General features: G+C 40.2%; 1 protein-coding gene across 1 annotated transcript in view; it reads right to left on the bottom strand.

Annotated features, from left to right (window-relative positions):
• LOC116061747 (1-phosphatidylinositol 4,5-bisphosphate phosphodiesterase beta-1) overlaps positions 1-24,879 on the bottom strand; it is a 31,459-nt gene extending 6,580 nt beyond the window's left edge. Inside the window, exons 1-22 of the mRNA XM_031316088.2 lie at positions 24,491-24,879; positions 21,442-21,519; positions 20,966-21,034; positions 19,315-19,455; positions 19,115-19,194; positions 17,456-17,509; positions 15,936-16,011; positions 15,270-15,370; positions 14,207-14,370; positions 13,089-13,235; positions 12,180-12,337; positions 11,513-11,595; positions 11,201-11,285; positions 10,911-11,076; positions 8,509-8,564; positions 6,251-6,347; positions 5,726-5,810; positions 4,134-4,258; positions 2,258-2,412; positions 1,937-2,104; positions 1,741-1,840; positions 859-963 (exon numbers count right to left, since the gene is read on the bottom strand). Of these exons, the coding sequence (XP_031171948.1) occupies positions 859-963; positions 1,741-1,840; positions 1,937-2,104; positions 2,258-2,412; positions 4,134-4,258; positions 5,726-5,810; positions 6,251-6,347; positions 8,509-8,564; positions 10,911-11,076; positions 11,201-11,285; positions 11,513-11,595; positions 12,180-12,337; positions 13,089-13,235; positions 14,207-14,370; positions 15,270-15,370; positions 15,936-16,011; positions 17,456-17,509; positions 19,115-19,194; positions 19,315-19,455; positions 20,966-21,034; positions 21,442-21,519; positions 24,491-24,589 (2,392 nt within the window). The 5' untranslated portion in view covers positions 24,590-24,879. The remainder of the gene's footprint in view (positions 1-858; positions 964-1,740; positions 1,841-1,936; positions 2,105-2,257; positions 2,413-4,133; positions 4,259-5,725; positions 5,811-6,250; positions 6,348-8,508; positions 8,565-10,910; positions 11,077-11,200; positions 11,286-11,512; positions 11,596-12,179; positions 12,338-13,088; positions 13,236-14,206; positions 14,371-15,269; positions 15,371-15,935; positions 16,012-17,455; positions 17,510-19,114; positions 19,195-19,314; positions 19,456-20,965; positions 21,035-21,441; positions 21,520-24,490) is intronic.
• Between the last annotated feature and the right edge of the window lie 419 nt (positions 24,880-25,298).

Raw genomic sequence — 25,298 nt, 5'->3', positions numbered from 1 at the left:
CCACCACATTTATTTGATAACTTTAGTTACTTAGCAGATTTAGATTAATAATACAGAATATAATCTACAAATAAATGATAAACATTATACTTCACAAGCCACCCAGCAGTATATAAAGTCATTAAAATTATATCCACCTTTACCAGCTGCAACATTAAAGTTATGAACACATTAACGCATTATTATCCAATAATATAAAAAAAAATTGTAAAATGGGCCATTCTGCATAACGACTACTTTTAGTTTTGGTACTTTATGTATATTTTGATGCTAATACTTTTGTACTTTTACTCAAGTAGAATGTTGAATGCAGGGCTTTTACTTGTAACAAAGTTTTAAGTACTTCTTTCACCACGGGTCTAAAGTCTCCCTTGAAGCTGATATCTAGGATAGAGTCATCAAAATCAGGAAAAGTATGTTCTATTGAGATCATAAACGTGCCCAGGAAACCTCTTAGTATTCTGTGTATACTTCACCGGCCGAACAAGTGCTTAAACACTCAAGAAACCTGTGAGAAGTATAACTTCTGTGTATTATTTATCCTGTGGTGGGGGAGCTGGGGAGCATGAATGTGCTCAATACATTTAACAGCAACCTGCACATTTGACATTTAGATTTCTTTTGGCGATGATGCAACAGGTCAGAGGTCAGAAAAAAATCATCCTTGCATGACAGTGCAGCAAATCTCTTGGAGGCTTTAAATGTCCTTTTTTCATGTTATTTTATGTCTTACTGTTTACGTTGCACCATGTTTTGTTTTGTTTAAATAAAGAACATTTTAAATCATGGAAAGGGGCCATTAAAGACCGAAGTGTTGGGAGAAAGTGGGGGAAAGTGTGACTTGACAGAAAGTCGTACCTGCAAAGGTGTCTGGGACGTAATCTTTGACCTCAATGTAGACGAACACAGCTGGTAGAATCAGAGACTGGTTTTTCTCATTCCTCAAGCTGATGTAACGATAACCTAAAGGAAACATTTACCAACACAGAGTCGGATATTACATCATTTGAGTTATTTAGGGTGAACAATAATGTAGGAATCTGGCAAGAAAGTTAGAAAATAGAGATGTGTGCAGTTGAGTTCACACCAAACATCAGTCATGAACATTCATGTAAGGACAAAATCACAAGACAAAGAATATCATTCTAAGTGGTGAATGACATTTTTCAAACCAGCAGCATGTCTCTGCAAACGGTTTCAAATGGGTTTTAAAACAGTGGGAGCCAGGAGGTAAGGTAAGTAGGAACGACCGGCAGTTTCTGAATAATGTGACAAATACATTAGTGGATTTAGAGTCTACACAGCCATTAAAGGCAAAAGAAAATGAAGTTTGAATGTAATAATCTTTCAAGTTGGAGGCATTTGCATGTAAAGACATTTCCATTGTTCTACTTAATACTTCTTTTTTGACATAATACAATAGGACATTATCATAATTTCAGTTCAGGAAAGTTTTAAACAATAATTATCTGGCATAGTGCTGCATTTCAAAAAGAAAAGGCCAATTTTTTTTAATAAATAGAGAAAAAAAAAATGAATGTAGGGAGGTGAAAAAGGTTAAAATATATGACATATGATAAATAGATGAAGACACCACACTGACTGGATTTCCTGGACACGACAGCAGCAAGCCATTTGCACTAAATATATAAAAAAAAAACAACATCTCACAGATGACCAATTCAAAGTTTCACAGTAGACAGAGAGAAAGTTAAGGATACATGTGACTAAAGTAACTACCTGGTCTTATGGCAGATACTGGAATAATCCGATGACCAATAAACTTCCCTCCTTCCTCAAAAGCAGCGATTCTCAGAGAGGCCAGAGTTGGAAGAATCACCTGTCAGAGAGTTGAATTCCCACCATTAAGAGACAGATTGGACAGAGGTGGTATAGGATTACAGTCCGTCCCTCCTATCTCTCTGCCGCGTCTCACCTTTTTGAAGACAATCGGCTCTTCGTCCCACACTGGGTTGATGGCGTTGTTGTTCTGGGAGGTTTTGGTCTTCAGCGCTTTCCTCCTGGTGTCTGCAGGAAGTCCAAACATGTCCACCTCCACATACACACCCACCCGCCGCTCAGTCAGGAACTGGCCTGAAATCACCTACAACACGCAGAGACATAAACAGACAGATTCAAACATATGTCAGTGAACAAATATATACTGCTGTAGGGACAGTTTACATAATATATAAAGCAATGTGTATCTACAGTACATGTAGAGGCTTTAATAAAAAAGAAGGTACTGCAGTTGTACCTTCACAGAGAGGGTGTTGGCTACGATGCCATCCACTGTGTTTTCTGTGAAGGGGTCAAAGTGTTTGTCCGGCCGTCTCATGAACTCAGGCTTCAGTCTGTAGCCACTCCGACCGTTGTACTCGAACATGAAGAGATTCAGCTGCATGGACAAATCTGAAACAAACAGCTCATATTAAGTTTAGGGCAACAAAGTACAAACAATTTAGTTTAGTTTATTTGCACAAAGATATACATAGTACATACAATAGATTAAGAAAAAAAATAATTTCAGTGCAGGAGAGGAAAGCAGCCTCAAAGTCCTTCCAGGATTCCTGGTCCTCCCTGGAACTTTTTTGCCATACCACCTTGCAATCTATAGCGCTTTGAATTAATGAAATATATTCTCAGCTTCAATCAATTCACTTTTAGATTTTGGATGAATTTTAGGTATGTCTAACTAACTATGTTAGCTTTGTTAACTACTATGTGTTTATAATATATAATAATATAAATATGTATAACTGGCCAGAATATAACAATTTTAGCATTGAATCATCCAGGAGAGTCTTGTGTTCTATTTTTGAGGAAAACAGAGGTAACATTAAAATGCCCCCTGCATTACTCTGTTAGGTAAAGGTTAACCCCCAAGCATTGCAAAATAAATCTGGGGGTTGTGAGGTGACGCGTTGATAAGCTTTCTTTTAATATTACCGGTGATAGCGAAAATACTCACCACTGTATCCTCTGGTATCTGTGTATCTTTAAAGCCCTGGTCGGAAAATTACCATCATATATTAAATCTATGTTGCACTGAAACCATGGTCCACTTTTAATTCGCTCCAGTGACTGCTTCTTCAGGTGCCTCGTGCCAAGTCTGAACTTGGAAAGACTGCTTTTAGTAAGTGTAAGTGCAGCAGACTCATTAAATCTCTTGCAACTTGACCTAAAACTGAATACTTTTATATCACTTGCACGCTTTAAGACAGTGGTTCCCAACCTGGGGTCTGGGGACCCCTCAGGGGGGCGGCAAAGATCACAGGGGGGGCGCAAGTCTTTATCTGGTTTGAGGTTGAGGTAAAAAAAAAATATTTGCATGTTAAATAAATTATGATAATACACTAGAATATATAATGTATACAAAAGTCTGTAAAAACTATATATTTTTGTTCTCGCTTAAAATTGTAGGCAGGCTACTTACAGGCCAAACCTCCGGGACCTCTTAACCTGGGACCCTGCTGTCATCAGGTCAGCTGCTAGCTGCTATCATCCTCATTTTTCCTGCCGCCACAGCATCACTATTTTATGAACGAAACATGGCGGAGAAACGTAGAAGTGCTGATAACTCCTCTGTATCAAAAAAGAAAGTAAGGCTCTATCTCGAGAGTTACCTCAACTTCGGTTTCGGAGGGGGGGCTCAGCTTTTCTTAGACATAAGTAGGGGGGGCGCCAAGGAAAAAAGGTTGGGAACCACTGCTTTAAGACAGTACTTAATAACGTCCACTATTGGCCTGTAACAGTTTAAACAGATATTGTTTGTTGTTCTGTATGAGTGTATTTTTAATTTAACTGGTTTGCTTATTGATTGTTTGTCTGATGTCTTGGCATCATTGAAAATGAGGTACTCCCTTAATTGATTACCCCAGTCTTAAATGAAGGTTTGAAATTAAATGAAAATGTGTCTTCTTTTCTTGTGAGTGAGTGGATCATTTTAGATCTTTATCCCTCTACAACTGTTCAAATAAAACAACCTGTGAAGGAAGAATCACGCTGTGGTTGAACTGGTCACAATCTAGAGATACATGCAACCTATAAGAAGCTTTGATTTAAGGGGTCACAAGCCAAAACGGGTTGAGCATCGCGGCTCTGTTGCATAAAATGTTGACATTGCTACTCACCTATAGTTTGGTAGTTGAGAGCCACCAGTTGACAGCCAGCGTTCCAAAAGAGTTGAGGCATGAAGTTGGATGAGTCAACTCTGGTTCCTTTCGGATAGATACGACTCAACTGGGATTTATTATATCTGGTTAATGTAAGGTTAAGAACAATTATGTTGTGCCAAACATTTGCCGAAACACTGCTGTATTTCAAAGATAAAAAATACAGCAAGACATCTTCCAGTCGCACATGTACAAAACCAAAATACCATAACTCAAAAAAATATAAAAATGTTTTTTACTGCAACTGCTACGACTATGGCGCTTCTAACTACAACTACTAATACACTTGTTACTACACTTATTACATCATCATGTATATTCAAGTAAAATGTATTATACCTAGGGTTGGGTATCGTTTGGGCTTTTTCCAATACCGGTGCTAAAATTATACTTTAAAAACAGTGCCTAAACGGTGCTTGAACCGATACTACACGACAGTCGGTGACTAAAGAATGGCTTGTTAATTGCTAAGGCCATATGGTCACATTTAAATTATTTATTTAAAAAATCTAACAACTATAGCTTATTTCACCAGTCAACTATTTAAACAACAGAAAGAACAACCAATAGATGGCAGAATGGTATTTTACAACAACAGCTTGAGATTCTCGAGGTGCACTTGAATGCACCATGAGATTACAAGGTGCACTTAAATTCATAATTTCTGACAACAACAGTGGCCATAGTGTCTCAAAAAGTGCAGCCAGTCTACTCTGTGTCTTTAGCTGCAGACTGTTAATCGTCCCAGTGTTTGAATCCTTGGCAGTGAAATACAGCCACACATTAGAGCGCTTCATTTTCAGCATTTTAACCGTGTTTAAGCCAGGTACTAGCTAATAGTAGGCTAACGTAACCTGCTGCCAAGTGTAGTGTTAACTTGTGATACGTGCAGTGAGGCTTCTGTTGCCTGATACTTCTGTTTCTGAGCACTAGGGAGCAGCACATGGCATTTAAGTGGCACCACCCAGGAAAACAAACCGCTATTCAAAGTCCTTTATTCCTTCTGCTATCAGACTTTTAAATCTAGACAATAGTCTCTGGGACGAGCATCCTGTTTTGTTTTCCTGAGGTGTCTTTAACTTGTTTGGGAACCTAATTTATGTCATTTCTCGCCTCAAACAGGGCTACACTCGCTGCCTGTCCCTTGTATTTTGTTTCTGACAATCTGCTGTCTGTTGTGTATGCGTTTATGTGTAAATGTTTTTGTTATTTGGGTCTGAAGACTGCTGGAAATGGAATTTCCCTTTTGGGATAAATAAAGTTGTTTGAATTGAATTGAAATCTGCGTTGTCATTAGGTCCAGTAGATACCGGTTGTTTAGGAACCGGTGCCAATATGGGCAATATGGGTTTGGGAACCCAACCCTAATTAAACCTGGTGCACACTGGTTTATATAGAGAGATACAGGAAAGACAGTCACTTACTGTAGTGACTAAGACAGATTTTTTATGGTTTATACACACAAAGCATCAAAAAGAGGAAGTGGGACACAAAGTATAGAAGCAGTTGCCATGGTGGGGGGTAGCTGCGGTAACTGTTGCCAAGGATACTCTACAAACTCCACTGGTGACTTTGTGAGATGCTCCAAAGCTTTGGTCTCCACAAAAGACGACATGTGGTAACAGCGGGCTGCCTCTACAAACAGACATTTTTCAGCAATTAACTTGGTTTCAACACGATTCTCACATCATCTTCAGATAATAATTCCAATAACTTTCTACATTTTAGTCTTTTTTATGCTTCTGTGGACCCAAACTTTGCATGCCTTGTGTTATCACATGATAAAGGTCAAAATCACAATTCAGATTAGATCAGAGCTTGTTTGTTATTTCAAGAAACAAAGAGATTCATCACAAAATGTTTTTCATCAGAAACAAGATACATTTTTTATCAGAGATTATCCTCAAGACATTAAATAATAATCCTTGTGCAGATAGAGCTGAGGCATGAAATGAAATTGAAGGATTTGTGGGAGTACTGTTCCAAGAACTGTCCTACAGAGAGAGAGAAATATAAAACAATGAGAGTGTGTATCAGAATGTCAAAGTGTCGGGTTTGGATCTGTGATTTCTTACTCTTGGAGGCTTCGAAGGAGTTGAACTTGGTTGGCTGGACATAGTTTACCAGAGTTGACATTTCCTCTGTAGCCACTGCCTCTCGCTCTGCTGAGCCCTGAATTAAATGACAACGGGAATAAAGTTTTAGAGTAAAGATTCACATATTGAAATCAATGGTTTTAAGGTCTGATGCCAGCATGAAATGGGGAAATGCTGGGAGGGAACAGGTTCAACAGATACACAGTTTTTATTGTTTCAGTCCTGTACTCTAACAAACTGTAGTAAGGGAGTTTTCAGCACTTGGTAACAAAAAAACAGTAGCATCACCTGACAGTGAGCAGTAATACAAACGTAACAACGAGAGTAAACAGCAAACCAATTTCTACAAGACATCCGTGTACACTCTTTAAACACAAATACACACACACGTGCAAACACACTAACCTTCTCTCATAACTGATCTCACAGCAGGCCTAGTTTTCTTGTTATTGTTTGCATTTGTTTTTGTTCTTTCTTCTCTTCTCTACAGCGAATTGTGTTTCAACACAGAAAACATTTTTATCAGGAGTTTGCGTCTTTGTTTTACCAGATTGTGTCTCTTCTTGTTTTTCCCCCAAATGTTTGTGAAGATAAATTTAAAGGGGAACTCTGCCTATTAGAAAAATTGTATAAAGCCTTTTGTGTCTTCAGAGGCAGCTGCACATAATCTGATAAATTAAGTCCTGTCCTCCCCTGAAAAACACCCACATAAGTCATTTGTTTAAGCAGCAAATAAAGCTTTAGTGAGTAACTTTTTTATATTAATGGACGTCCGTTACATTCAAGCGATTGCCAAATAACTTGCTAATTAAGACTATCAGCTCCACAAAACTCTCTTTATTTCTCAGTATGGCTATGTTCAGAAACTGCTGTCGTTTGGCGACTTTAGAGCACAGAAAATCGAGCAAAGATAATAACCTCTTCTGAAGAGTCCATCATGTTTTTTTTTTAATCCTCCGTGTCCTCCTTGGCTACTAGCAACTGTGTGGCGGAGGAGAAGGCTTGTATCATGCAGACGCGCCGACAGTGTTGTTGTCATTATTTAGAATTCCTCATGGGTGAGACTGTGCACTATAGCTTTAAGACTCATATTTACATTTATAGTGGCGCTACCCTCTAGTTGCCGTAGTAATTATGACAGGAGCAAAGCAGGAAGCAAGGCGAGTGTAAAGCCGCCTACACATGATCCGCGGTAAAACCGCAAGGTAGGGCACAAAGCAGGTATACGTTCTGGAATTGGTTCTCTTGAATTGGTCTTGAAAGGTCAGCGGCAACGTCAAATTTGGAATAATTTGAACTTTGATCGCAGCGCTCAGTGGCAATTCCCCATAGGAAAACAATGGAACGTCCAGCGCAGAGCGGTTTTACCGTGGATCGTGTGTAGGCGGCTTAGGAGCGGAAAACGCTACTGTGGTGTATTTCCTGCCACCGCTAGGGCCGGCAGTTTATGAAATGCTCCTACAGGTCATTTTAGAGGGTAGGAATAAATTACTTATATTGTTGTATGGAGGACTTGGATAAATTGCCTAAGGTGTCACTTGAGCCAGCGTCGGTGGGGCTGGAGACTTTTAATAATGAAATAAATCTGGGGGTGTGGAGTTAGAAAGAAGTAAGCTTACCTCAGACCTCTGTGCCCGCTCATCATCTTTGAATTGCTTGAGGGTACATTAGCCCCTACTAGCATAATAACGCAACCGAATCTCTGACCTAACTGTCTGCGGTCAAGTTGCATTGTGGGTAATGTAGGCTACAGGTATTGACAAGGAAGAAGAATGCACAGAATAAAAGAGACGATATCTGCAGCGATTCTCATCTTTTTTTTTAACTATCATGAGTCTGACAATTATATAGGAGAGCAATGATTGGTGGAGTACTGTTTAATAAAACCAGTAAACAGTTAGCCTTCATTGCTTGTATGGCTACAGCTCCTGACAGCTCAGGCCCACTGTGACCACTAAGGATAAGAAAACAACAAAAGCAACAACAGTACACATTCAGAATAAACAACGACAGCGAGAGGACTAAACAGCAACACACCGCAGAGACAAATTAAAGCACAAACGACAAAAAAAAAGCAGTGTTAACACAGCAGTAACACTTAGATTACATAACGAGATAAACAAAGACAATGGCATAAACAATAAACAACAAAACAATGGGAAAAAAACAACACGTTAACAAATGGCGACAGCAGTGAGGGCGACCGCCCCTCAGCTTTGTGTGATGTCACCACTGACCTTTTTACCATCATCATCTTCATCATCATCATCTTCCTCACTCTCAGCCTCCATCTCTGTTAAAATTAAAGTTAAACAAGTCTTCATCCTCATCGTCTCTTCACCCCTTCTTCCTCTTTTTTTTTTTTTCTTTCTTCCAAATATCAAACACCAGTATAAAACTTGACCCTGTGTGTTCAGCTGACACTGTGTACACAACATAACTGATTACACGTCGGATTACAAGGTTTGTATTCTCACTGCAAATACAACACCATCATACAAACACTTCAGTTTAAAGGTCCTATGACATGCTGCTTTTTGGATGCTTTTATATAGGCCTTAGTGGTCCCCTAATACTGTATCTGAAGTCTCTTTTATATAGACCTTAGTGGTCCCCTAATACTGTATCTGAAGTCTCTTTTATATAGTCCTTAGTGGTCCCCTAATACTGTATCTGAAGTCTCTTTTATATAGACCTTAGTGGTCCCCTAATACTGTATCTGAAGTCTCTTTTATATAGACCTTAGTGGTCCCCTAATACTGTATCTGAAGTCTCTTTTATATAGGCCTTAGTGGTCCCCTAATACTGTATCTGAAGTCTCTTTCCCAAAATTCAGCCTGGGTGTATAATTACAGCCACTAGAGCCAGTCCCACAATGAGCTTTCCTTAGGATGTGCCATTTCTGTGTCTGTAGCTTTAAATGCTATTCAGAAGGAGAGAGGGGGGGCAAGGTGGAGGGTGGGGGTGTGGCCTTGACCAAGTGCCACTTTGCTTGTTTGCAAGCCATGATGTCTCTCTCTTTCTCATGGGCGTGCCAAATTCTCTGGGCGGGCAAAGCAGAGAAAGGGGAGGTAACCTTCCTCCTAATGACCTCATAAGGAGAAGATTCCAGATCGGCCCATCTGAGCTTTCATTTTCTCAAAGGCAGAGCAGGATACCCAGGGCTCGGTTTACACCTATCACCATTTCTAGCCACTGGGGGACCATAGGCAGGCTGGGTGAACTCACATTAATGTTAAAAAAAACCTCATAAATTGAAATTTTCATGCCATGGGACCTTTAATGAGAGTAACCCTAACGCTGGTGACAAGTCCTGAATCTGGGTTGGAAAAAAAAAACATTCTATGGGAGAAATGTACCATCCAGACCCTACACGGCAATACGGTAAATAACTGTTTGCTTCCTTGTTTTCAAGTGTACTTTGTAGAAATGTATGACACTTTCAATCTGTCAGTCTGCAAGAATGACATAGTTTTGCTTTTGGCATACATTACAATCACACCAAAAATAAATGACCCACCACAAATATCTGAATAATGCACGACAAACTCGGCACAAAATCTATGCTACAATTCAAGTAGAAAACACACAAAATATCAGATTTCAAACCAAACAGATGCCTATAGGTTTGTAAACAGCTTCTCTGCAGGTGATTATTCAGCCCACTCAGGCATTCACAGACTAAAGGTTCATGGCCAGTGTATGAGTATGTACTTCAGCACGGCTACTCTCTTTGTGTACGTCTGGGCTCTCAGTCCCAGAGCTGTTTTCAGGATTTGCACACCAGACGTGTCAATACAGCTCTCTGATTTCCCATTGCACTGCTGTTTAATTGCTGTTCTGAGCTTCCGACCTCTTCTGGGATGTCCTGCTCATTACTGAGACATCCCTGATGAGGTGCAGAGGACTGCAGAAAAAAACCCCAGTGTGAGCAGGAGGAGCAGATTTGTCACTTTGGCCAAAGTCGTGATGAAAATGATTTTCTTTTTAAACACTGTGTAGTGTCCTCTGACGAAGGGGCTTTTAAGGATACTCTGAATCCAGTAAATATGAACAGAATTTTGTGTGATAATTATCATGTTTTAACTTCTTTTGAACACGCAGTTGTATAAGCTACAGTCACATAAACTCTGTAACAGCCATGCTTATGCAAACTGTGTTATAAATAAATGTCATATCATAAATGTGATATTTGTCACATTTTGCCCTCTTTTCTCCAAATCCTTCTTGTCTTTTTCTCCTGTGGTGTGTTCAATAAATATGTAAAAATATATACGTGGCTGTCTGAATCTCTATAAACCAATCATCGGTGGCAGCGCTGGAGCTACAGCGCCATCATTGTACCTTTTTTCAAACTGAAGCTAATTTGGTGGTGACTCATATTTGTGAGGACGCATGTCTGCAGCATTTGGAAACAGTACCAACAAAAATCTTGACATTAATGCTACTAAATTAAAGCCTGAACACTCTTTGGTATTAATATTCTCCAGCCATATGCAGTTATTGTAGCCTGAGAAAGCAACGGTCATTACAGGCTGTTTTGTGTTTTGATAAAAAAAAGACTGTCAGTGTGTCACAGCTGAACACATTTCACATGAATTTCTAGGCTGAAAAAAGTCCTTTTGTCTTTGTGTCTTACCTCCTGTGTTGTTGCTAAGAGACACTGGTTCATTGCTCTGATTGGCAGGTTGGTCCGCCAGTCTTTTGGTGTCTGTGTTATTGGAGGGTTTGTGGGATTTCTTGTTCTTGATGAGAATTTTTCCCATCAGCTCCTGAGGACTGGGCAGGGGGACACCCGCCTCCAGCTACAAACACACACAATGGAGATCACAGCACAATCGTGGGGTGTGTGTGTGTGTGTGTGTGTGTGTGTGTGTGTGTGTGTGTGTGTGTGTGTGTGTGTGTGTGTGTGCGTGTTAGCCTACTTACAGGGTATTTTTCCAGAGGGTCAATCAACAGCGCTTCTCCAAAAATAGATTGACAATATTCAGCCATTTTCGCCTGCTGCTTCAAACTGATAGATAGATAGATAGATAGATAGATTGATCGATAGGTAGATAGATAGATAGATCGATAGATAGATAGATCGATAGATCGTTAGATCGATAGATAGATAAAAAGATAGATAGATCGATAGATAGATCGATAGATAGATAGATAGATAAACATCTACATTATAAACCATCCATACAGATCAATCAACACATAAATCAACAAATAAATAATGACAGAGGTTCTCACGAGTCAACGTGGTTTTCAAAGGAGAGTATGACGGGGAAAGGTGAGGTCTTGAAGGCGCACTCTGCAATAGCTTCAATCACTTCCTGGGAAATAAAAAACAAAATGACACCAGCAATAAGAAAAGTAGTAAGCAAGGGAAAGCCAAGCAAAGCATATTTCACACACAAAAAACCCACAGAACTAATCAAATCTCCACTGTTTTCAGTCTGCCTTTAAACAATACTCATTTTTGAGCACATCCAATACAAAGTGGTTAAATATTCAGGACCATAAAAACCAAAAGCAGCATCACCGACTTAGGATTTGATGATGACCTATAAGGTTTGTAGACAATAAGTCATTTTTGTAATGTTTTGTTTAGGGCAGTTTATTAGAATTGACAGGAGAGACCAAGATCCCTGGAGCCTTGGAGCCTTAAACCCATAGGGCCCCAGAGTGCATCTCTTAGCCCCCTTAGTACAGTGATTCCCAACCACCGATCATATGATAAGTTTAGAGTATAAATCACTCTTTGGTGGAACTGCTAGCGAGTCATAAACAACTGAAATGTGATAAATGGGTCCCAACTTCCCTGCTTTGTTGTGAGAGATTAAAACATGGTACATTCTGTCAAGCTACACTATGACTACATATTAACAGGAAGCTTAACTACAATGTGCACACACACCTTAAAAGGGATTTCCGATGTCATGGTGAACCCGTGTGTGATGACAGGTTCCTCCTCAGCAGTTCGCCCTTTCCACACATCTAACTCCACACAGCGGCATCCAGCCAGAAGAACCTGCCTGTACATCTCCACCGAGGAGCTCCCCGCCAGCTGGCCCGCTGAAACACAAGTTAGACATTATGACAGATTCAACTACAGTGATTAAGCACTTTAATGCATTAGGATTTTTTGGGAATGATTGTATGCTTTTATTTGATAGTGGAGAGAGGCAGGTGATATGTGTGTGTGTGTGTGTGTGTGTGTGTGTGTGTGTGTGTGTGTGTGTGTGTGTGTGTGTGAAAAGAGAGTAGGAGAATGTCATGCAGCAAAGAGTCCGTCGAGCCAGGAATTGAACTGCGGACTCACTGCTCAGGACATTTGCGTCCTAAGCACTCAGCTATCAGGTCAAGAAAGAGTCCCTTTCTAACCGCTACAAATGCCCATCAGGTGGTTAGTGGAGGTGATTTTCTGAGACGTTGAGTTCAGTGTCACTCTGAAGAACTATATTGGCTTACAGAGTGGAGCTTTATGTTCCCCTGACACTCTGCTTTATTCACAGAATTCAAACTGTCATCTTGTTCAGAGATTTTTAGATGTGTTGGTGTGAGTCACAACAAATAAAACATTCTAATCGTTTAAAATGAACTAAATAAATGAATAGCTAAGCACTAAAATCACAATCCAGACTGCGTTTTTTTTGTTGTTGCCCACAGTTCATTTTCTTGGATGGATGTCAACAACCACCCTCTCACACCTTTACATCCTTGAGTTTGTTGTTGTGTCCTGACAGCCATTGACTGCATCAGTGTTTTAATGCAAAGTAATGATTCACTACTGGTAGTGTGTGTGTGTTTGCGCGTGCGTGCATACCTGTCAGGTATGTATTATGGGATGAGTTGATGATGTAGTGAGACAGGGGGAAGCTCATGTCTTCAGACTGATCCAGTTTTTCTGGTGGGATAATTCCGTTCTCGTCACTGGAGATATAACTGGAGAACGCCTGGAGAGAGATAACGCCTACGTAACGCACACACACGCACACACACACACACACACACACACACGCACACACACAGATATATTTAAGGATATAAAAGTGAGAAACACATTTCTTCATTATAAATATTTTATGCACCCTGCAGCGTCTCTATAAGATCTGAAAATGTAGCCTATTAAGCTTGACAGAAAAGTTCAGCCATACCCAACATGTCCTAATATCTAAACAACATGTCCTTCTAAACCTTTATGAGTATGTATTGTGTTCTATGGTTACATAAACCCAATTGGTACATATTAGAGATAAAAAACGTGCTTCCTGCTTTGCTACTGAATACAAACATAAGCTATTTGAACAAATGAAAAATGATGTGGTTTTTCTGCACACTCTTTATGCCTATTTAAACATTTTCATCAACGCTTATCGTTTGTTTGACAGTAAAATCATATTGGGGAGATTTACTGAAAAGTAGTGAATCTTGACACACCATTTTACTGTCTAAATTAAAACCAAATAGCATTTCCGAAACCAGATCTGTTGCAAGTCGGTTTGCCAAAAAATAACAGCTTTATTTTGACTTCATACTGTATGTATGCAAAAATCTCTCTACTCGATCTCACAGATCATGCAAGAGGTGGTGCTGGATTTGATGTAGGTGCCAGATTTTCTTCTGGCAGAATCCAGACAAATGTGAGTACCTCAAGTGCTTAATTTAGCAGTTTACACTCTGTGGATATGTGGGTGGGTTGGAAGAGTATTTTGGTAACCACCCATGCGCACATACAAAAGTACACGTTGTTAACAATTGCAGCTGACTAGCTAACGACATCTTAAGCTATTTAGGAATGCAGTGGAAAAATACCAAATATCCTCCAGTGTGTGTGTGTGTGTGTGTGTGTGTGTGTGTGTGTGTGTGTGTGTGTGTGTGTGTGTGTGTGTGTGTGTGTGTGTGTGTGTGTGTGTGTGTGTGTGTGTGTGTGTGTGTGTGTACCTTGCTTCAGCTGTGTCTGGTCATTTTGGTACCGCTCCATCAGAGAGTGTGTCTGTGCAGGACGGAGAGGCGGGTAGAGGATTTCATTCAGCCTTGGGTCTCTCTGCTTGTTGTTAATGAACTCGGTCATCTGATCGAGTGACAGCATGTTGTCATCCCATCCTCTGCAGAACAGAATGGGGTCAGGACGGACGTTACAGGGCACTACAGGATGTCTACACATCTACACATCTCACACGATCCTTTAAAAGTGGTGAAATATATGAGGTCCAATACAGTTGCAATATGTCCACATGTTATTTTCACATAATTGTGTCTACTTTACTAAAGTACATGTAACTCAAATTAGTGCAAGCTAAGTAAAATGAACCTGATACACATGTTTCAATAAATAAAAAGACCTAGTTCATTACCCTAGAGAAAAAATTGTTTCTTATTGAATTAAAAACTTGCAGCTTTTCAAAAAATCTCAGAAAAATCTCAGTTTTTTTCACTGTTGTTCAGACAAATTGATGGAAGATGGAGTGGAAGATGAAGATTTAGCTCATCAATTTTTTTGGGGGGGGCTTTTCCCTTTCTTTATTTTGTAGTGACAGTGGATAGACCAGAAAGGGGGAGAGAGATGGGGGATGACACGCAGCAAAGGGCAGCAGGCCGGATTTGAACCTGCGCCGCTGCAAAGGACTCAGCCTACATGGGGCCCACGCTCTTACTGGGTGAGCTAGAGGCCGCCCCATTTTCTGACATTTTATAGACAAATGAATGGGAATTAAATGATTGATTAATCAATAATGACAATAATTCGCTGAACACAATAACAGCTAATACTGTGAATAACACTCCAAAGTTAAAGACACAGCCTCTCTCTTTAATCCCCCTCTGTGTACAAGTGGGACAGAAGATGAATCATTATTCATCATCCTTCCCATATCAAAGAAATTGGCCTGAAACAAATAAGAACACACTTAAAAAGTAGACTAGCTTGTTTAACATGAATAAGTCTTTGAGCTGATCAGGGGTCAGCGACTGTAGCTGTATACCAGGAGATTTTCTAAATACTTACTGCAGTTTAAAGATGTTGCTGAGCTCAGGACGGGGACACAGAAAGTCCAAAAAGCTCCTGTATACTTCAAGTGTGAAGTCCTCCAGTTTGATACTGTCACCCTGTCAGATATATAGGACATGGTGATGAATTAGCAAAAACTGGAACTGTCGGTGTCAAAGACACTGTATCAGCTACCAGCACCTTCCTGTGTTTTATCCTCTTCCTACTTACTGTAAGAGAGTTTTTTTTTTTTTTTTTTTTTTTTTAAACCTTGTAAATAATCAAACATTTTCTCCTCATCTTTGATTTATTTCCCCAACTCCAACTCCAACTCCATTAAAAAGACGCTTTCTGTGCTCACAGGAATATTAAATGTGAGATTCAGTGTGAGCAGGGACTTTAGTTCTTTTCACTGGTTGCTTCGAAACTTGATGACCCAGATATTTGAGCTCATTCCAAGCCCTCCGTGCACTGTGACTCATTCTGGACAAAAAGCATCAGATAAAAGCCTCAACAGAAAATAGAAAAATGGAGGGAAAAAAGAGGGATAAACTTGAAAAAAGAATGTGTGTGTCTTATATATACTGTAGTTATCCAAAGGAAAGGCCACAGCTTTTCAAAGCATGTATTCATGACATATTTTAAACTATAAACTCTCATGTACATCTACTATTCAGTTTTTACCCGTCCGTAGGGCAGTCTGCAGTTCTCCAGAGCAGTCTCTACTCTCTTTCTGTCTGATGAAAACAGTCGAACAAAGCTGAAAAAGACAATGACATCACAGCATTATCACCTCACTCTTAACCACAACATGTCACCAATTCGAAAACCTACATTTTGACTTCTTAAAATATCCCCTCCCTCTAATGAACGACCCCAAATTCACTCCTCTAACTCCCCCAAATGTCCTCTCGTCTTACTCCACCAAACTTACTTTACCTTCTACGAACCTCCTGGTCTCCCAAAATGTCACTTAAATAAATTTGACCCTGACAACATGACTGTAAGAGCCAGGTATAGTCTATTGTTGTTGAACACCTTTTTGGTCACTTACGGTAAGTGGGTCATGTGGTGTTGGTGGAGGATGCTAGTTCACCTGTTTAGCTTTTGTGAAGATGGGGGAAGTCTTATTTTTTGCTGGCCGCTGTTTAACGCTGTTTATCGTATGGCTTTCGGAAACCTTTTGTACGCCTTTGAAACACTTATGGAATGTCTTTTATACACAACCTCATCTGTTTCTCCTGCAAATAAACATACAAAAGTCCATCATTGGATCCGTGAGTCATTGCATCAACAGCGTCAGGCAGGTCAGTTTCCCCTCAGTGTTTCCTCTTAGTTTCAAATTGTCGCCTATAATGACCTTGCAGGGTTTCCCCCAAAAAAGCTGTTTAGCCCAGTGGCAAGTGTCTTTTTTTGTGACGAGGGCCCGGCTGGGGGCCATTCACAGACAGATGGCAGCACTAATGTAGAGCCCAATAGTTTCTGTGAGAACAGAACCATGGAATCGCAAAATTAATAATTAAAAAAGCTATAACACAGATTCCATAGGTCCCTGCATTAAGTCAGTGCTAAAAGCTAACTGGACATTTGGAAAAAATGACTATGTCTAAGTTTCCAACTGAGCCGTAAAAAAAAATTTAGTTTTAAAAAACGTCTTAAAATACTTTCAAAAAATATTTCCCAGTGGCTTAGGCCTGGTGGGGGGCAACGTAGGCCAAGTGGGCCACCAGGCTTGCAATACACTGGGGGAAACACTGCCTTGCTTCTCAACATCCCCCAAACCCGCTCCTTCAACTCCCTGAACTTTCAAGTCATCCTGGCATTCTTATAACTTCACCTCTCCGCCATTGACTTCAAAATATATCAACTGACCCTAATTCTGCTCTTGCTTTGCTTCTAAAAGACAGCTTTCTTTCATAACTGTATTATCCCATCTCATGCTCTGGCAGTGGTTGATTACCAGGTCAGTGCTGAATTAGGCACCTTCATGAATCCTGTCCCTGTTTTTGCTTTCCCAAGTGCACATGGAATTAAGTTTATTTTTGGAAGCAAGGGACAGGAAAGAGCAAAGTTTTGCATGTCTCTACAGATTTCGTCGGGCTATTTTCTCACATCCTCTACACCATCTACTGTAACACGTGTCTCAAAGTTAACACAGAATCATTGATTAAAGATTAGGACGGTAATAATAATCAGGAGCATACTTCTTGACAGGAATTCTCCCCTCTGCGTTCGGCTGGAGAGTTAACCTGACATACCTGAAACAAAGAGAGTACAAAAGTTTAGAGCTTAGTATCACAAGGTTTTTTTCCTTGATCAAAGTGAGTACCAAGCAAAATTATCGTGAACACAGACTTCAATGAGTCTCCTTCGATCTCCCCACCTGCTGTTCAGACAGACAGCAACATTTGTTGGAGGTCTTGAGCAAAAAAGCTCACTTTGAAAAATGGCGGTCTGTGGTTTAAGACATTCTTTTGGTGTCCACTAGTTTAGTCATTACTTTAAGCTAACTATTTCTCCAATGTATTCCTTATTTTTAGCTGCCTGTTTAAAGGTCCCATGGCATGAAAATGTCACTTTATGAGGTTTTTTAACATTAATATGCATTCCCCCAGCCTGCCTTTGGTCCCCCAGTGGCTAGAAATGGTGATAGGTGTAAACCGAGCCCTGGGTATCCTGCTCTGCCTTTGAGAAAATGAAAGCTCAGATGGGCCGATCTGGAATCTCCTCCTTATGACGTCATAAGGAGGAAGGTTACCTCCCCTTTCTCTGCTTTGCCCGCCCAGAGAATTTGGCCCGCCCATGAGAAAGAGAGAGACATCATGGCTTTCAAAGGAGCGAAGTGGCAGTTGGTCAAGGCCACACCCCCACCCTTCACCTTGCCCCCCCTCTCTCCTCCTCAATAGCATTTAAAGCTACAGACACAGAAATGGCACATCCTAAGGAAAGCTCATTGTGGGACTGGCTCTAGTGGCTGTAATTCTGCACCAAGGGACCACTAAGGCCTATATAAAAGCATCCAAAAAGCAGCATGTCATAGGACCTTTAACATTTAGTTATATAAAAGAGACTTCAGATACAGTATTAGGGGACCACTAAGGTCTATATAAAAGAGACTTCAGATACAGTATTAGGGGACCACTAAGGTCTATATAAAAGAGACTTCAGATACAGTATTAGGGGACCACTAAGGTCTATATAAAAGAGACTTCAGATACAGTATTAGGGGACCACTAAGGTCTATATAAAAGAGACTTCAGATACAGTATTAGGGGACCACTAAGGTCTATATAAAAGAGACTTCAGATACAGTATTAGGGGACCACTAAGGTCTATATAAAAGAGACTTCAGATACAGTATTAGGGGACCACTAAGGTCTATATAAAGAGACTTCAGATACAGTATTAGGGGACCACTAAGGTCTATATAAAAGAGACTTCAGATACAGTATTAGGGGACCACTAAGGCCTATTTAAAAGAGACTTGAGATACAGTATTAGGGGACCACTAAGGCCTATATAAAAGCATCCAAAGAGCACCATGTCATAGGACCTTTAAACTTGTTAGTTTTACTAGTTTTCACGCACTCTTACATAACTGCAACATGTAGCTGATATATTCTTTTAATCAAATCATAATGTAATTTTTTTGAAATTAGTTAAGCTGCTCCACAATGTTTCCATGTACTCCCTGGCAACAGCAAAAGTACCCCTGGGGTACAAGGCTACACCTGGTTGGGTATCACTGCTCTATGGCACAGAGGAAGAATATATAACAGGTGTGCGTTGTGTGTGTGTTGTTAGTGTGTGTGTGTGTGTGTGTGTGTGTGTGCGTGCATGCGTGCGTGTGTGTGTACACTCACGCTTTCAACAGACTCTGGTCTCTGTTGAGATTGTGGCTCAACAGGTTGGAAGACAGAGAAAACAGTTCCACACACCACACCTACCAAAATCAGACACTCCATCATCATCATCATCATCATCATCATCATCATCATCATCATCATCATCATCATCATCATCATCATCAGTGACATCATCACTGTGAGTGATATTTCCGTACCTTAGCTTCCTCCTCCTGTGAGGCGATGAAGTTGAGCTGGTTGACGTTCACAAGGTCTGAAGCCGTAACCACGGTAACCATGCGATTCTCAAGCCGGCCAACCAGGTTTCCCACTTCCATCAGCTCGCGCAGCTTGGCCTCCTATAGGAAATATTAAGTGAAATATTAAGGGGTTAAACATAATCACGTTTTGTAAATAGGCTTTGAATGTCTTTTTTTATTTACGTTTTTCCTTCATTGCCTCTTAGATTTGTTATTTGCTTTTTTATTATATTGTTATTAACTTATATTTGAATATGTCCCTTACATTTTTCACTTACTGTTTTTATTTAATGGAGCCTCTCAGCATAAGCTGTTCACGTTTGTCCTAACCGGCATAACAATGAAAATCGTGAAAACATCCTTTTAACCTGCTGTGTGTTTGGGTCTTTTAAGACAGGACAATCGTTTCTTAAAAATTAAACAACAAACAATAATTTGGCGGCCCCCCCTGGAGTAACTCTGAGGACCCCCTAAGGGTCGCGGACCCCCTGTTGTAGATCTCTGGTCTAAGAGATATGTGTTAAATATGTTGTTTACCATGGTACATAGGGTACTTTGCTTCTCGCCTGAAAAAGGTGTCACTTTAAGTTGGCACAAGTGGCATGTGCCATTTCATGTGGAAAATCTGCTGATCCCGTGCAAACGCCAATGTGTTGGGTTTTGGAGCGCACATAGGCTTGGCTCTGCACCATCCATTATGCTCAATACACATTTATTTAGTCATGAATGTAGAAAACAATGTCAGGCACCTTTGATCCAATAATACATCATAAAATGTAATCAAAATGAAGTGTAACGGAACAAATGCCACAAATATCATCATGAAAGAACAATGAAATAAAAAGAGTTGTGTTAAATTAGCCATAAATTAGTCACATTCTAAGCCTGCCTTTTAATATCACTTTTATTAGTGAACCTAACCGAATTCAGTACTGAAGTTAAGACAGACCCCCCACATATGTACACACAGTAATCCATTGCAGTGTCTGGCTTCACCTCATCTTTTACGGTTTTCTTAATGTATTTCTTTATGAATTTGGGTGCGATCACAATAAGTTTAATTCCTTCCCTGCCCAAACTGAAAAGACTTAGTGAGGAGGAATCCACCAGCTTTTAAGGAGCTTTTCGTCTGCTACAGCAAACAATGTTATAATATGAACATCAATTTCTGGATGACAAAATAAATGCGGAGGTAGTGAAAGGAACAGAGGGAGAAGATAATTGGAAATTTGTGAAGCAGCCACTGTAATCATGATTTAAAATCATTCGAGAATCCCACTCAGTGGTGTTAATAATGGCTGCCATTGAACAATATATATCATATTCTTGGCTATTCACAGAGTGCTTTTAAAGCGACATACACAAAAAGCTTTCCAGAGGAAGGAAGATTAAACACAACGAAAGGACGTTCAAAGCATTAAATACAACATATGATCATAAAAAATATAGATATAAATAAAAATTGAAAATCTCATATAAAACAGAATAAAACATACATATAAGAGAGGGTATAGCTGTAGAGAAATGCAAAACGCACTATCAAAGAATAACAACAAAAGAGAATTATACTGGAAATAGAATGATTAAAACAGTTGATCAGCGATGGTACCTTGGGAGTTTTGGTGCTTCTCCCTGTTCTGACATCTTTTACGAGGGTCAGGTCCAACAACTCTGTCTCCTAAAGACACACACACACACACACACACACACACACACACACACAGTCAGCTGGAGCTAAATGCTTCATCCTGTTTCCTGCTAAGCATTTAAGCCCACCTGGAGAAAGTGTGTATGTGTGTGTGTGTGTGTGTGTGTGTGTGTGTGTGTGTGTGGGTGTGTGTGTGACAATTATTGATCTCATGCTGTCTATTTGCTTTTGCAATACCTTAATAAACTAGTTTCTACAACCTTGCATTGTGGTATATCTGTACAGCTCTTATACAGATATATCTATAGTAATACTATTACTAATAATAGTAGTACTATAATTTAATACTAAATTTGTTTCTCGTCATCTGGCTCATTAACAATATAAGAGTACAGGTAGAGGCGATTCAAGACAGTGTATGCGTCTGTGTGCCTAACCTTATTTTGGTCGGTCCAGTAGAGGTAAAATCCATGTGGGTCCACGTGTAGAATCACTGGAGTCACCGTAGACAGATCCTAAAGAGAAAGACCAGAGACCACAATTAAATAAGCCTTCAGACGTTATTGTGTTTTTATCCACGGTGAGTGTTAATGTCAGCCTGATTACTGCTGTGCAGTGTTATATGTGTGTTTTTTTAAATCATCAAATAAGTTAAAAATAGAAATAAAAAAATCAAGTCAAAGACAGGCGGACACGGTGAAGAAACAGACAACAAACAGCTTTCAAATAGCAAATATTTAACCACAGGCATATAATGCTTAAAAAAATGTCCACAATACAACAAAAGAAAATAGTGCCCAGAGAAATAATAATTCAAGCTATAAAATCATATCTTACCATGGACAAAAAATGTTTTTAGTAAAAAAGGTGGAGTTGCTGTTCTGCAACACTACACCTGTCAGTGGTGCAAAAAATGATAATGATTCACCACAGAGCCAACTTTGAAATGTGCTTATTATTAAACAGGGGACATCAAGTTACTTTCGGACACAGAATCTAACAAACTAAAGTTCTGTTCAGTTGTCATGACATCCAACTATTGTCCCTGTTGCCATAGTAACCCACCATGACAGTTTTCTAATGGGTTCCAGATGAAATCAGGCAGCGCAGCTGTCCTATGTTTTGCTGTTTGAAAAGCGTTATGAAACATATCCTTCAGAGGACTAGTTCATGTGGCTACTTACTGGGGAGAAGTTAAAAAAAATATTTTATGACTAAAGACAGACCATCGGGTAATGAATGCACACAAGGTATTAGATGAAGTATTAACTGGGGTTAAACTGCGTCATCCCTAAAATTATTTAATTAAAGAGATAGTTTGGATATTTTGAAGTGGTATGTGGTACTTCTCCATAGTCAGTGTGTTAGCTACAGTAGATGGCGGTCTGCACGCCCCCAGTTTTGGAGAAGCAGGCAGGAGTACCGACACGGAAGCTTAGCTAAAAAAATTTAAAAGTAGAAATAACTTTCCATGTGTTAAAAACTAAATCAAAGGTGATGAGGCATGGGTCATATTTGTGCAGGATATGCTTTTGTAACTGACAAATCTGATCACCATTTGGCGATATATGCATTTTTGTTGAATTGCACACCAGCATATGGATGGATGGATGGATGGATGGATGGATGGATGGATGGATACAATCTTCTTCTTATCTAAATGACAAAATAGGTCATTTCTAGTGCATCATTCTGATCCTCTGAGTTTAAGGTTAAGTACTGGGATAATACATTGATTGATTAATGTCAGGGGAAGATAATTGTCATGATAAATGAATAACTGTTAAGGTATAGTTAAGGTTTTCCATCTAACACACCTGGTAAAGGTTACTGAAGGGAGAAGGGATGGGAGCCCAGGTCTCTTTGGATAACCACCACTTTATTTTTCACTGTGCAATAAGACTCTACTTTCCATTTCAGCAGCGATTACAAACAAGTTTCAATGTTTTAAGATGCTGGAACAATTAATCAATCCTGTCATATTTCTGGAGGGGACAGTGTCATTAAAAACATTCCAAGTTTAGAGAACAGAGTTCCACGTAAAATTCAGTTTCTACTCTGTGGAGAAGAAAATTCAGTTTTCAATTAGCTTTGGGATTATTTAGAAATTAGAAATATATCTACAGACGTAAAAAAGCACATGACAAATTGTAGATTTGGTGACCAGCTTTAGGCAGGATCTCTTCTAGAGAAACAGTCTGCTAAAATATGTGTATAGATGTTAGAGCTTACAAAGTTCTGTATATTTCTTTGCGTGTTTTTTTTTAAAAGGTCGTAGATTCTGCTGTCGGAGCTGCTTTCCTCATAAATAGTGCAACCTACATCCAAAAGAAGAAAAAGCTCAGAAGATGGTTTACTAGATCCCTGGTTGTCACACGTTGGCATGGCAACCAATTCTATTTTTTATAAAGCCCAGCTCTACTCTACGGATATTCAAATACAACAAAACACACACACACACACACACACACACACACACACACACACACACACACACACACACACACACACACACACACACACACACACACACACACCACATCAACCATGGTGAATAGATTTAAGAGTCTATTGGATTATTTGTTCCGTAAGTATGATTCATGATATTATATGGCTCAGTGCATTGATTTACACACACACACACACACACACACACACACACACACACACACACACACACACACACATCAATTCTTTCTCAAACACGGCAGATCTGTTTAGGTGGTGGTAGCCATGCCAGTTACCATGGTAACCGGACAGCACGTTTCTCATTGTCAGGGTTCTGTACTTCAGCATACCAACACACACGCGCACACACGTGCACCTGTGCAAGCACTTGACTGTGCAAATGACTGCCTTTGAGGAGATCTCCATGTGTGTTTTCAAACACACACAGAGACACACACACACACAGTAATTTCATAATAATGGCTTTCATACCAACAGATGACAATAAAAAAAGCTGACCACAATTGTGCTTCTCACTCACTCACTCACTCACTCACTCACTCACTCACTCACTCACACACTCACTCACTCACTCACACACTCACACACTCACACACTCACACACTCACTCACTCACTCACTCACTCACTCACTCACTCACTCACTCACTCACTCACACACACACACACACACACACACACACACACACACACACACACACACTTCTGTCTGTCTTGCTGGCGTGTAATCCACAGGTACTTACTGCCAAAGCTCAATCAACAAATGAATAGTAAACACATCTGACAACATGGCACATTTCCTCCTCTTCCTCCTCCTTTTCTCTCACTCCAATTCAATTCAACTTGGTTCGATGATTCAAGTGGGCACAATAAGGATAATATTCTGACATTGCCAAAATCTATGTAGGCTACATGTTACAAAAATAAAGATAAACCCCCAAAATGTAAGCCGAAAATAATAAAGATCTTTGGCTTGCGCTTCTGTATTTATGTACTTCAGGAGAATCAGTGTCCTTACCTCATCCCATTTAATGAAGTTGCTTCCGTTCCTCAGTGTTTGAGAGACGGAGGGAGGCTGGAGTTTCAATGCATGGACCCCTGGCTGAGCACTCGCCATGGCTTCACACACATCAACACACACACAAACTGGAAGATATTCAGGCTCAGACACTTGGATGCTGCATCTCCGTCATGTCCGAGCCCAAACTCCTCAGAAGTCAGGCAGAGACGCTCAGCTGTAGTAGCATCCTCTCCTCTTCAGATTGTGTCCTGTCTTACCTGCACTCTTCACTCTTTTTTTTTTTTTTAAATTTCAGTCCTTCTCTCACCTCTTTCTCTCTGCTCTGTGTCTGCTTCCTCTCTCCTCTCTTTTCTTATCCCTCTCTCTTCTTTTCTTCCTCCCTCCCTCTGTTGGTCTCCCCCTCTCTCCTCTGTTGGTGCTGCATCTCACAGAGAGACAGACTGAAACAGATGCCTTCGTGGGAGACAGGATACGCGCGTGTCTGTGTGTGTGTGCGTGCGTGCACAGCCTCCACAAATTGACTCATCGGCGACATGCGCACAGCGGCAGCTTCCCACAGATGGGGGAGGGACAAGAGAGGGAGAGCAAGAGCGACAGGGAGGGAGCGATAAAGAGAAAGAAAGAAGAGAGTGGGAGAGTGGGAGAGATGGAGAGAAATTAAGAGAGAAGAAGTGGAAGGAGGGTAAAGAAGAGGAGAGAGAGAGAGAGAGAGAGAGAGAAAGAGAGAGAGAGAGAGAGCTAGTGGGAGAAAAGGGAAAGAGAGTGGGCGATTTAGAGGTGGTTGAATCAAACCAAACTAGGACTA

This window comes from Sander lucioperca, chromosome 15 (assembly GCF_008315115.2).
Source record: "Sander lucioperca isolate FBNREF2018 chromosome 15, SLUC_FBN_1.2, whole genome shotgun sequence".
Taxonomy (NCBI): Eukaryota; Metazoa; Chordata; class Actinopteri; order Perciformes; family Percidae; genus Sander; species Sander lucioperca.
Note: the sequence above shows the minus strand (reverse complement) of the source record. Positions and strands in the feature narration are given on the sequence as shown.